Source organism: Nicotiana sylvestris, chromosome 1, assembly GCF_000393655.2.
Source record: "Nicotiana sylvestris chromosome 1, ASM39365v2, whole genome shotgun sequence".
In the NCBI taxonomy this organism is placed as follows: Eukaryota; Viridiplantae; Streptophyta; class Magnoliopsida; order Solanales; family Solanaceae; genus Nicotiana; species Nicotiana sylvestris.
In genome coordinates, this window is record NC_091057.1 from 163,053,125 (window position 1) to 163,066,482 (window position 13,358).

The window sequence follows — 13,358 nt, forward strand, 5'->3', positions numbered from 1 at the left end:
GTTTATCCATAACTGGGTACTGAAAGGATAAGCTTATTATACCCGGTATGGATAATCTTCTACCGGGGATAATGTTTATCCATAACCGGGTACCGAAGTGATAAGCTTCTTCATGAAGCTTATTTCCAATAGAGTACTTAAATAGATAAACATATTTACGGTGGAGTCCCATATGGATAAGCTTCTTCAGGAAGCTTATTTACAACGGAGTACTAAATGAACATTCATAATATAATATATTTATAACAAGTACCAATTATTCCTTCTTCTTTTTTGGAGTTATTTTACTTGATTGCATGTATTAGTTAAAGTATAATAAAACTACTATACTGTAAATAATGATTACGATGCACATTGGGCGCAAGATAAAGGTTCATACATGACACTAAAAGTGTACGAATGGAACCGACAAATCGCATCATTCCGATAATTCGAGTCAAACCCAAAAAAATAATCCGACTATAGTTTGGTATTGGAAAAAAAATCCGGCCATATTTAGTTTGGTTTGGTTTTAACTAAAAAAAGTCAAACCGAAACCATACCAACCCGACATTATATGTACATAAGTTTTAAATATATTTAATATATAAAAATATTTATTGTAGTGTAGTTTATAACTATTTCTTAAGTTTTTTCATAGTTTTGTCTTTTCACGTATTATTTCAAGCTTGGACTTATAAATTTTAGATGTTCCAATAAGTTTTATAGTTCATAAATGTTAGTAACTCAAATAAATCTTTAATCAATATCAAATCAATACTAATGCTAATAAAAGACATTCAATTAAATTATACGAAAATTGTGTTGGATATTTATTTTTTCGTGGTTTAGATAAAATACATAACTTATTTTTCTTTTATGTTTAGTCATGTATAATAGTACTTATTTTAGCAACTTATTAGTAATTTTAAATTATGTTTGCTTTCATTATGGCTTATTAATAATACTTATTTATGTGATTTTATTATCTTTATCATTGAATATTTTAGTACAATGCCTAACTCATCTCATATTTATGTTAAACACCTTATATAGTTCTATCTTACTTGGATTAAAGAAATATTTGAAGCACAAATTCTATATTTTGTGCTACGAAGACTTTATCAAAAAATCAAAATACCCGAAACCCGAAAAATCTGAGAAAAACCAAGATTGAAAAACCCGACTTTTATTGGTTTGGTTTGGTAATTAGAAAATCCGAACCAACCCGACCTATGTACACCCCTACATGACACAATTTAGTAGTAATATTTACTAATAATATTTCGTGTTAATCTCTTCATATAACAAATATATGTAATGAACTAATAATTTTGTAGTTCATGGTGTTTTAAGATCAAAAAGCGCAAAAAGATAAGGTTTATGGGACTTGAACTGACAAGATACTATTTATATCACCTGAAATTGATTGAATGGAAATTAAGAGCTACTAAAAACGATAGACTTCGAAATTCATACTATAACTTTATATTGGTAGTTTTCAAGTTATATATATAGTTCTCTTACATGTAGTAACTATGTACAAGAGCTAGAGAAAGGTTTCATATGATGATCAATAGAGAGAATTATAAGTGAAGCAGGTGGCTATGATGGAGAAGATGCAGATAAATAGTGAAGGTAGCAGTGTCACATTCAAAAGCCTACTCATTCCCCAGTATCCTGCCAAGGTTATTGTACTATCTGCAAATACTCGAGCTAAAGTTCCGGCTTCTGTTGAAAGTAGTCCACCATTATACGTTCCTTTAGTAAGCCTCGAAGACATGACTCGAGATAGAAGGTTAAGGTTAACGCCTGCATGTTTGAAGAAACAAAGGCCTTTTTGTTAGCCATGATTAGAGTTATGTTGTTGAAGTCATTAGTGTTGTCACGATTTACCTTCGAGTACTTCAGCAGCTACAAATGTGATTAGAGCTGAACAGACATATTGTGGTACAGAATAAGGGATTATGACTTGGAAACTCAGAACTATTCCCAAGCATACCAAGATTTCTGATGCTAGCAAAACTTGCCTGCAGGAAATCACTTAACTTAGTATCGGAAAGACAATAGACTAGCTTACGATGGTCCACAAAGTAAAGCACGTATTATACCGATGCTCTTCTTGGACAATGCAAAATTGATTTTCAAATTAGTTTGTTGGGCTACTAGGGCAAACTAGCTGCTCGATGATGGATAATATAAAATCAACAGATTATAATTTGAATCTAAAAGTGTACTTAATAACCTGGTATCCGACAGTACTATGGAATCATTAGGACTTAGATAAAGGAAAAGGGGGAAGGCAACAATATGTCTTCCTGGACGAATAGCAATTAATTTAAGCAATAGTACAACGGAAAAGAATGTTATGCATATTAAGTTGTGTTCCCTGATTTTCTTTTTTATCTCGTCCCTTCTGTCCCTGTGAATGCATGTGTTATTGATAAAATGTTAGGAAATTACAGATGTGAAAGGTTTTACTTACCTCTCCTCAAACATGTTGTTGAGGTAGCTCCCAACAAGAATGTTCACCGGAAGGACAGTCAGCCCAAGACATGCAAGAAAAATGGCCACATTGCTCGTTGACCATATGAAGTAGTATGTGGTGACAACACTTGATTCAGCAAGTAAAATCTCCATTGCATACTTCAGCATAAAGTATATGAGCAGTTGAACCTGTGTAGAAAATCATGAATACATAAACAGTTCTCCTTTCCTGTTAAAGGACCGACAACAAACAACAACATACCCAGTATTATCCCATACCGTGGGGTCTGGGGAGGGTAGTGTGTACGCAGACCTTACCCCTACCTTGTGAGGCCCTATTAAAGTGACCGAGAAAGAGATAAATATGCAATTTCAGTCTGCACAACCCTCAGAAAGATGGACAAACACCATTGTGTTCCAAGGTTACCACTTTGTGTATGTCCTATGAGAATGATTTTTACAGGGTTGAGTCTAGAGAATCTGATGGATACAACCAATTTAGATTGACCATTTATTCCAACTTCAACAAGTTCCTTATACAATAATTAGCGTGGAACTTTCTGTTCACCTGAACCTAATGATTCTATGTACAAAGAAATTCATGGTTAAAATACAACAACAAGAATGGTTCAACACACCAGAAACTGTCGTAATTTTGATGTGAGCAGAAGATCTTCATTAGATGTCAACAGAGTATCTATCATCCATGAAATTTAGAATGGAGATTTCGTTGAAACTTTAAACTTTAGCATAAGATATTATACTTGATGATATCAATTGAAATCCAAACCTTCACGGATGGGGTAAGCAGCTTATAAGCAGAGACTATGGAAGTAACAGGTTTTTGGATCTCCTCTGCAGATTCTTCACTATTATCGCAATCTTGGTCTTCATCGTCATCTTGTTGCTTCTCCTCTGCAGTTAAAAGAAGTGGCTGGGAAATACCATTCTGTACTAAACCATTTTCAATCTGCCCTGAAACTCAAATTAATAGCATCTTTCAGGTGGAATTTTGACTATAGAAGATGTTAATTTCTGGACGAAATTTCATAAAAGATTAGCAAGGAGTTGCAAAATATACTGTGCCTTCATTCTGCGACAAATATGGGTTAAGACAAACTATTGAATGTGATCACATGGTCATGCCAAAAATTTGGCATTTGTCTGTTTTATCTGACCAATGTAAGGACCAGATCTACATAGCATCCTAAAATATCAAACAGTGAACTAAAGGTCCTAGTCATTACTGGAAGCAAAAGAACTGGATAAGGACGTTACCAGGTTCCAAGTGATCATAAAGCAGGAAATGCGTTTCATGAAATCATGACACATCTAGTGTTACTTTATTAACAGGTGGAAACAGGCATTCTGCTAAATGAGGTGCACGGCCAAGAAGACAGTATAAAAATCTATTTTGCTCCATGATTGAGGTCTCAAAGTAATGAGTATAGCAAATGCACTACTATATATATTATCGCAGAATATATCTCAACATGAAATGACACTCTTTGTGACTTCTCAAGAAAGGTTTCTCTATAGGATTAATGGAGTTAAAAGAGGTTTAGTAGAGGCAACTCATTAACCAAATAAAGAACGTGTATCATCTAAATGAATAACTACCACTTAATGCTGTTGAAAACTAACTCAAGCAGATTGTTCATTGAACTTGTCTATGTATACAAATAGGGAATAGATGAGACTGGATATCTTACAAGAAACTTGTAGCTTTCTATGACAAGGAAATTAGGAGGCCTGGTGCAGAAACTCACACAACGTTCTCAAAGGTGAATAATCATTCAGGTTAACAAACTCTAAAAAAGATGATTATTCATGCTGAAGTGTAAGTCTAGATGACATACCGCTATTGGATTTTTGTGGCAGAACATTCACCATTTCCTCTTTTGCAGGTTCTCTAAAGGAAGTCCACACGCATAATAGGTAAAGAAACCATGCAAGAGCCATTATCCATCCTGGTAAAGTGTCTTGGTTAAAAGTGATCTTCATGAACTTAAAGTTAGTTTGAAGCAAGCAGGCAACAGCCGGACCACATGCCATTCCAAGTGCACTTGCACTTACAAAACCAGCCGAAGCCTTCATTCGCAAGTGCAGAGGAACACAATCGCTGATATACCGCCTATTAACTGCCCTTGCCGAACCAAGCCTGAAATAGTTAAAAATCTAATGATAAAGATGTCCTGGTCCTGAAAATGCAATCGAACTAATTAATGACACTAATAAGGATGAAGCGGAAAGGAAGCACACAGCACATCAATAATTAGATGCTTCCAACTGAAAGAACACTAATCAAATCATTAACTATTCAGGTTAAATCTTAAAAGACCATGAAAACAAAGATTTAATGGATAATTAGAGCTACTCTTTTTCCTTCCTGATATAGAGAAATTCTCCATTCTGAAAACCAATAATAAATCATCATGGTGATGGATATATTTATGAAACTTCAACAAATATGTTCAGACTAATCCTCAGAACATTTGAGAATATCTCTAAGAACTTAACTTATTAGGGAGACAGATCATTTTCACAACTCCAACTATGTACCGAAGAGAGTTGTATAAACCCCCAAAAATGCAGGTCAAACTCCCCAGGGTTTTCTATGTTACAACTTATGAACAATAACGGATACATAGTCCTGAAAATAAGGATATCATTTTAATGAATTACTAACAGAAGGATGGAGAATTACAGATTACTTGAGCTGCACTCTAGTGAGTAATGAGTAAACTTACCCACAAAATAGGCGTCCGATTAGAAGTAAGTATATCGAATTGAAATCATAAGCCAGGGCATATAAGGTATTCCCAATAAGAAGGACAATGCTGCTGAATACAAGAGGCTTCATGTAGGATTTATTGGACCATGCACTAAAATATACTGAAGAGAACACCTGAGCAACAGCCATAGACCCAATCACAGCTCCACAAACAGTTGCTGCAGCTCCAAGACTCAAAGAGTAGTCATCTGCTGTTGGGACTATTATATATGTGTTAACCATATACAAGAATGCATTAGCCAAGTTCAACAGAAGTGACATCAAGTGATATCTCTCAGCGGCAGCATGATCCTCGGAAGGAGTTGGTAGTTCTTGTGGTGAAATAAGTGCATGTTTTCCCAAATAGTGAAGGAAATCAGTTGAATTTGTTAGTCTATCCACTGCTTGATTAATAGCTTCGATGATAGGGTCCTGCACATGATAGCACCAACCAAATCAGAACAATGGAATCAAAGGTAGATGTTACTTATAGAAGCCACAAGCTCAGGTTTTCCTTCAAAAAATGTACTTTTTGCAGTCAGTACTATTTCAAATTGCAGTTTCAATAACTTCCTGACGAAAATTTTCTTTCTGACACCAGAAAGCTTCAGGGATTTTCTTTAGTTCACATTTCCATCATGAGAAGGAAGAATTTCTAGCTACACCACATAAGACAATACATAAGGTCAGTTTAACTCAAGAAGTCCAACATTTCCAATATAATCACTGGAGTTTTCTACAAATAGTCCTAAAAAATTCAATTAGCATAGAATACAAACTATTGGGAGGCATAAATATCACTGGATAGATTTATTTCTGTATTCTGCCATAGAATTGGTCTCACTAGGGAATAAATAACAAGAAGTCTCTGTTAACTTTGTTCCATGCGATTTACTTTATAGAACCAATTTTTAGTTGTAGCAACCATGATTTTGAGTGACATGAAGATAAGTAAACCTCATCCTTTTGAATATAATAAATGCCTACAATGAATTGTTTTCTTATCCTATTTAATTCTTCATAAGCTCCAGCGCACTATGGCCAACAAACTACATAACCAAAGTGGATAACCAAAAACATTAAGAAATACTATACATAGAAGGACAGGAGATTAAACCGGAAGTGGAAGAGCAGGCTGATCATATATTGAAATATAGCTCGCACGGTTCTCTTGGAGATCCGCAAGATTGCGGGATATGGTTCCAACTACAGCGGAAATGCCCTGCACGTGACTTGTATGGTTGTGAGTTTTGTTCTTGACTTCATGCTAAAGACTAAAGACATACTGCGTCAATTTATACTGTTGGAAATAGATATTATCCTACAAGTTGCATCCTTAACGAAAATTTGAGAAAACAGAATGTGCTAGTAAAGAAATTTTTTTATTTTAAAAAAAGCCCATGCTCCAGGAGAAAAAAGGAAAAGACAAGTTGTGTTCAGTTATCATACCACATGCTTAAATATTTGTCTCAACTGGGAATAAGGATGATTTGCTCGAGACTTGACATAGTAATTAGTGAATTTATGCTCACATCTCTTGTCAAACTTTTTCAGTATCTTGCGCACACCAATGGCATTCATTTCAACAAAAACGAGAAGTCGTAGCAGTTCTCTGCCTACTTCTACATATGACTGTTGTAGTTGGGATAATTTTGAACCATCTTGTTGCTGTATCAGGACATCATGTTCTTGCCCAAGCATGGATAGCGTACTTGCCAGTTTCCCTTGTTGTTCCAACAGGAACAAAACAATCTTTTCAATCTGACATCATAAATATGCAACACTGATCTAAGTTAAAACAACTACTAGTCGGAAAATATTATATGATAATAATAGATAAAGGGGGCACAGAAACAGGAGACAACTACATTGCGTGATTATCAGTGACTACTTTAGCAGTGTCATGTAAATGATATGTGATTTATGTCATTGAAAGATTAAATTTTTCTTATGAGTTTCAACACATAATGAAGTTCCTCGATCGATATACAGTGCCACCAATAACAAAGTTCGAAAGTATAGAAGGTTATGTCATTAGATCGTTTTTTACTGGTTGTGTATCATAGATACCATATGAAAGGGTTCCAGATTGCACATTGAAGAACCTTACTAGTGTGTTTCACTGATAACAATACACAAAAAGAGTAATTTGCTAGTAGCAATAAAATCCTTATCCAAGAACCTTACTAGTGTGCTTCGCTTATACCTGCTTATCTAAAATCTTTGAGAAGTCCTTGAGAGCATACTCGCGGCTTTGTTCAGAAACTTCAATCTGCTGCACATACTGCTTTACTTTCTTCTTCATCAACTTGTAGTTGATGTAATATCTGAAAGGAGTCAATGTAACCATAACAGTGGTAAGCCACCCAAGGGTATAGTAATATTCCATATTATCAAAATTGATGCAAAAACTTAGGTATCAATTACATTTCCCAAATATGATTCCAAATGAAACATTGTCAACTATTTTACAGTTACCTAGGCAGTGGCGGAGCCACATTGAACCAAGGGGTGTCAAGCGACACCCCTTCGCCGAAAAATTACACTATATTGCTAGATAATTTTTTTTATTTTATGTATATTTACTATACGTTGATTCCCCTGATTTTTCGATGTATCTAATTATTTATATTTTGACACCCCTTGATGAAAATTCTGGCTCCGACACTAGGTATTTCTATCACAAGTGTGCATGATCCTGTTTCGGCATCGAATTTATGTAAAATAACAAGCAAAACACTGGATCAAAAGAATACAATAATAAATGAGATGAAAGTTACAATTGACGACTAAGTGGGCGTTTGGACATAAGAATTGTAAAATTTCAAAAAAGATTGAAAAAAAATTTCAAGCGAAAATGACATTTGAAAATTAGAGTTGTGTTTGGACATGAATATAATTTTAGGTTTTTTTTAAAGTTTTGTGAGTGATCTGAGTGAAAAATTTAAAAAACAGTTTTTTTGAGTTTTTCACATTTTCGAAAGATTCCAAAATTGTTACGGCGAAAAAAATCTTATGTCCAAACGGTCTCTAAATTAATCTTCTGTGTAGTTCCATGGAAAATTAACCCCCTAAAATTAGTAGTACACATAAATTAACCCCTGAAACATCACATGAAAGATGAAAAAGGTTTGGGGCAAATGATAAACGTACCCTTGCCATTCTTGAATTTGTGTTTCTTTCAACTTTTTCCCGAAGGCAACCATCTTTCAGAAGTAAGGAATGTCAATCTATGAATACAATAAAAGAAGAATAAAGACTCAAAAGCTGATACTTCAAACTACTAATTAAGTATACTAAGGTGAAATCAGACAAACTATATAAACTCAAACAATGTGTTCCAATTATATAAACATATCATTAACTGTTTCTAAGTTTTATCTCATCCATAACAAATTAAAATCTTGATTCAGAATCAATAAGTCGTAAAATAGGTACTCCATAATTAAAATATTTCTCATAGACCAAAAACAGATGCTCCACAACCCAATTGCATGTACATGTGGCAAACATGCACGATTACATTAAACGCCAGTCATCCGGAAAATTTCCATCTTTTCTGCTAGTCAAAGCTTTTATTTTTTCCCTATCTCTCCTCTCTTTGCACACGCAGAAATTTAGACAAATCTAATACCAAAACCACACTAAAAGAAAATTAAAGTAAAGTAAAACGCACAATCTAAAAAGAAAATACGTTAGAGTACGTTCAGTGAAACAATTAAAAAGAAAAACAGGGGAAATCATTGATTACAGAACAAAGTTTAATAGTAATAAAAGGGTATATCCCCTTTCTTTGTGTCGTGTCTATATATGCATGCATGTATACAGGAACATACATACATTCGCCGGGGAAGCTGGGCATGGGTTTTTTTTGCATTTCCGAAGAGTCAAGTGAGAGGTGAAATAGTACTCAAGAAATTGGTCTCTTGAATCTCGCACGTAATTTGTTGACAAAATCACCTATATCCCCACATAATCTTTTTATGTATTTTAAATAGGAGTATAAGAAATTTTGTAATTGTACACGGATAATGTAAATTATCTTATAGTGTAAAAACTTTATATAATGCATAAAACTTAAATTTTTATCTTTAACATGTACATAGTTATTATAATTTCGAGTTTATATTTTATATACAGTGTTAGTGTAAAGAATCTTTACACTATCAGTAAGGGCGGAGTTAGAGACCAAAATACGGGTTCGGCGGAACCCAATAACTTTAATTCAAATTTTGTATTGTCTTAAGAAAATTCATCTAATCTGTATAAATTATTAACTTAGAACCCAATAACTTTCAAAGACTTGAACCCATGTATTTTAAATTTTGGCTCCTCCTCTAACTATCAGGTTACTAAAAGGGTAATTTATAATCATAAAAATAAAATATATTACGTGTTGCAATAGATAAAGGTGATTTGATAGTATAAATTTTCTTACCATAACGGTTCACGAAGTATATTACTAACTTTATACAGTTATCAAAAATCATGTTTGTTACAGAATATTATATGTAATAGAGTTCAAGTGACTTGACCTTTTACTAGTTCTGTAGGCACAAAATATTCTTTCACTTTGAATTTATACAAATACCATTTGAGAAAGATGGAGATTTTACATTTGAAATGGAAGAACTACATGTAGCTTCCATTATTATGTAGACCTACCTTATTTTGATTTTGGATAACATAATTATGTTACTCGTATGTTGTAATCTATAAAGTGATAATTATGCATTAATTTTTCCCGTCTCAATTGGAATAACAAACTACTGCTCTTTAATCATTTGATAGTTGATAAATACATTTAATCTTTTCATGTCATTATATTTAACTCTTTTTATAAAATATATCTTCACGTGCAATTCTGAAAATTAAAATAAAGATAGAATGATAAAGAGTTATAAAATAGATAAGAAGAGAAATTTTTTATAACTAGTTTTTTATAATTCTCCACTTTCTTTTAAAGTTGTCTTATATTGTTAATTTTATAAACTTTAATTTTTAGTTTACTTTAACTTTTAATTTTATATCTTGTACGAAGCATCCATATATTATCCGTTGACAAGCATCCATATATTATCCATTATTTCTCTGTATATTTGTCCTTGTCATGATCGATAAATGATTTCGCAGAGAACAAATTAAATTTTAAAAAGTTTAATTTGTGGCTATAGTTTCGAAGTGATAACTTTATATTTGACTTCTCCGTTTCTGCTCATTTTTTTTTTTTTGCTGTATGAGAAGCCATTGTAGAGGAGAGGGGAAGCTAAAGGAAGAATCATTTTCACGAGAATTGAATCTTTTACCACTAGTATATGAAATGATATATAGTTTGACTAAGAAATTACTTCTTATTTACTTCTTTTTGCGAGTAATTCCCTTTTTCCTTTTTGCTAATATTATTGGTTTTTGACAAAAACGGCCGGCATCTGAGGAGGAAATTATATTTTAAAGTGATATAAGTAACTGTTTCTTGAATCCCTGTATTTGATGTCTAGTTTTCGAACAAATATGGTAAAAAGGTCCCGATGCCTAGGGTGTTCAAACCGAATCGGAAAATCGCACCAAATCGAAAAATCAAATCAAACCGATTAAAAAATCCGACTAGGTTTGGTTTGACTTGGTTTGGTATTGAATAAAAAAAACCGAACCAAACCGACATATAAATATATAAATTTTATTTATATTTTTAAGACTTTATAGTGAATTTTCTTTAGAAAATGTAGAAATATTTGGGATCCTCTCATGTATTAACCTTGAAAGCGTAAATTAACGAAAAATTATTGTTAGACGACTAAGAAAATAACTATCATGTGTTATTAAAAAAATTCTCCCATTAGAATATTTTAATAGATCATATGTTTGTCAATTTTTTTCCATATTTACTAAACATATATTCATTTATCAAAGATTTATCTATAATTTTAACAAAGTAAGATTGGAATAATATTCATGTAACAAAAAAACCCGAAAACCCGACAAAACCCGACAAAACCGAACCAATCCAAACCGATATAGTTGGTTTAGTTTGATTTTGATAAAAACTGAACCAACCTGGTCCATGTACACCCCTACCTATGCTTATAGGGGAATAGTCTCCTTTTATAAGTGTTGGAAATCTTACGGAAAATACTTCATCACGAAACCTATACGGAATTCTTCAAAGCTTGAGGCGTATTAAAGACATTATTCTTAAGGGTATTTCACCCGATTTGGGTGTATTCCCCAGGATTCAACAAGCTCTTCTAGTATAAAACTAAGAGCAGAAACTAAAAAAAATTTATTCTTAGTAGAAAATCCAACAGAAGAAAGGAGAGTATTTTCTGTATACTTAGTATCTATCACACCAGAAAGAATTTATATATATAAAAAATATGTGTTATATATAGGTGAATGGAATCGAGTGGTTATAATGGGTGAGTAATGGTCCAATGGTTATAAATATAGAATAATGACCCATTATTGCATGAAATAATAAAGACATTAAATATTAATAAAATGAAACTAGACAATTAGAAAATATGAATCTAGACACTTTCTTTTGAGATACAATACTATTTTTCTAACAATAAGTACTACTATTATTCTGAAAATTTCTAGGTTACTTTTTTTGAAAGAGACAGGCACCGATATTGCACCTTTTAGTTTTTGGATATACTGTATATTCAATTATAACTTACACATGGAACTTCCAGATTGGGGCATAATCCCCTTTTTGTCTTCCCCTGGATTTTTGATGTTGATTTTATAGCTTTTTATAGCCCCAACATTTTTTTTCGTCTTTAAAAAAAATTTCTCCTTTTGGTTTTATTGCGCCAAATGTTCTCTAATTTACAGAAAATAAACTTCTCATTAAAATTAGAAACAAATACTACCATGTAAAGTGGGCAAACAGATACCATCTACATTTAATTACGAATATTATAGAAAAAATATTATATATCCTAGTCAGCAGTCATATTCAATACATCATGCATGAGGTTATAGTCATTGATGATTCTAAAATGGTTAAGTCTACATTACATGCAATTGTATTTGGAATTACTACTGGTGATCTGATCACTTCATCGATGAACAGACAACCACAGAAAATAAAGAGATGGGAAATTTTGTAGTTAGAAATTTCCATATATAACAAAGAATTTCTCTCATGCCAATTTTGAAGGTTCAAAGTTGCAACATGATAGTTGCAATTTCAACATACATCAAATATAGGATTTCAACTCCACTAACTAAAAATTCTCTCCAGTTCTATATTTTCCTCTTCCACTCAAAAATAAAAAAGTATAAAAAGCAGGCAAAGACAAAAACATGCAGCAGGTCCACCCCATACAAAGTGAAGTACGTAATTTTGCTTGCATACAAGGTGGTCACGCAGAAAAAAAAAAAGGACAGATTAACATAAACTGTAATAAAGTGGTCACACATTGAATGAATAGTATTTTTCCACATCTAGTACATTTAGCCACACCATAAACAAGAGATTATGTAAATGCAGCTAATCATGAACAAGATTCGTTAAAAATTAAAATAGAATAGTGGAGTGTTAGATATAGCTCCTAAGCTCAAAAAACTGGAGTATATATCAAATATGACATTAGATGAGCTTTTGTGAGTAGAAGCACATGTTCAGCAGAAAGAAGAAATGCATGCACATATATACAGGGACAGTTAGAAAAGGGTACAGTTTTGCTTACAATTTAAAGCTGAGAGAGTAAATGAACTGATTCTTGATGCTCTTTCAGTAGTGTCTAATGACATGAGTCCATACTTATGGAGAAAATGCTGTGAGGGTGTGAAATTCAAGAATCTTTGTGGGGTTTTGTAAGGAAACTTAAAGAGGAGGAGAAGGTGTACAACTATTGGGGGGGGGGGGGGGTTGGTAAGTCCTTCTGGGATGTCAAGGGCCATGTAAAGTGGGAACAGCTCCCAACCAAGTATAACTCATTAGTCTCTAAGAATTGGACACGTTTTACTGTATGGACAAATTAAATAACAGTACTCGTAAAAACAAATGAAAGCAGTTCACTCTTTCAATTTGTTTGATATAGTATAACTAAACAACGAAAACAAAGTAACAATTCTTACCCTACGGAGAAAAAATAAAAAAATTATTTTT

General features: G+C 32.9%; 1 protein-coding gene across 2 annotated transcripts; it reads right to left on the bottom strand.

Annotated features, from left to right (window-relative positions):
* Positions 1 to 1,441: 1,441 nt before the first annotated feature.
* LOC104245605 (SPX domain-containing membrane protein At4g22990-like) lies at positions 1,442 to 13,054 on the bottom strand. Of its 2 annotated transcripts, XM_009801226.2 has the most exons (11): positions 12,937 to 13,054; positions 8,393 to 8,469; positions 7,446 to 7,566; positions 6,689 to 7,000; positions 6,357 to 6,461; positions 5,217 to 5,671; positions 4,326 to 4,627; positions 3,257 to 3,441; positions 2,465 to 2,655; positions 1,876 to 2,009; positions 1,442 to 1,791 (listed from the first exon to the last, which is right to left on the bottom strand). In XM_009801226.2, the coding sequence occupies exons 2-11, from the start codon at positions 8,443 to 8,445 to the stop codon at positions 1,553 to 1,555; spliced, it is 2,097 nt and encodes a 698-aa protein (XP_009799528.1). In that variant the 5' UTR covers positions 8,446 to 8,469; positions 12,937 to 13,054; the 3' UTR covers positions 1,442 to 1,552. The 2 variants fall into 2 exon arrangements, with proteins under 2 accessions (XP_009799528.1, XP_070026652.1); XM_070170551.1 differs by lacking the exon at positions 6,357 to 6,461.
* Between the last annotated feature and the right edge of the window lie 304 nt (positions 13,055 to 13,358).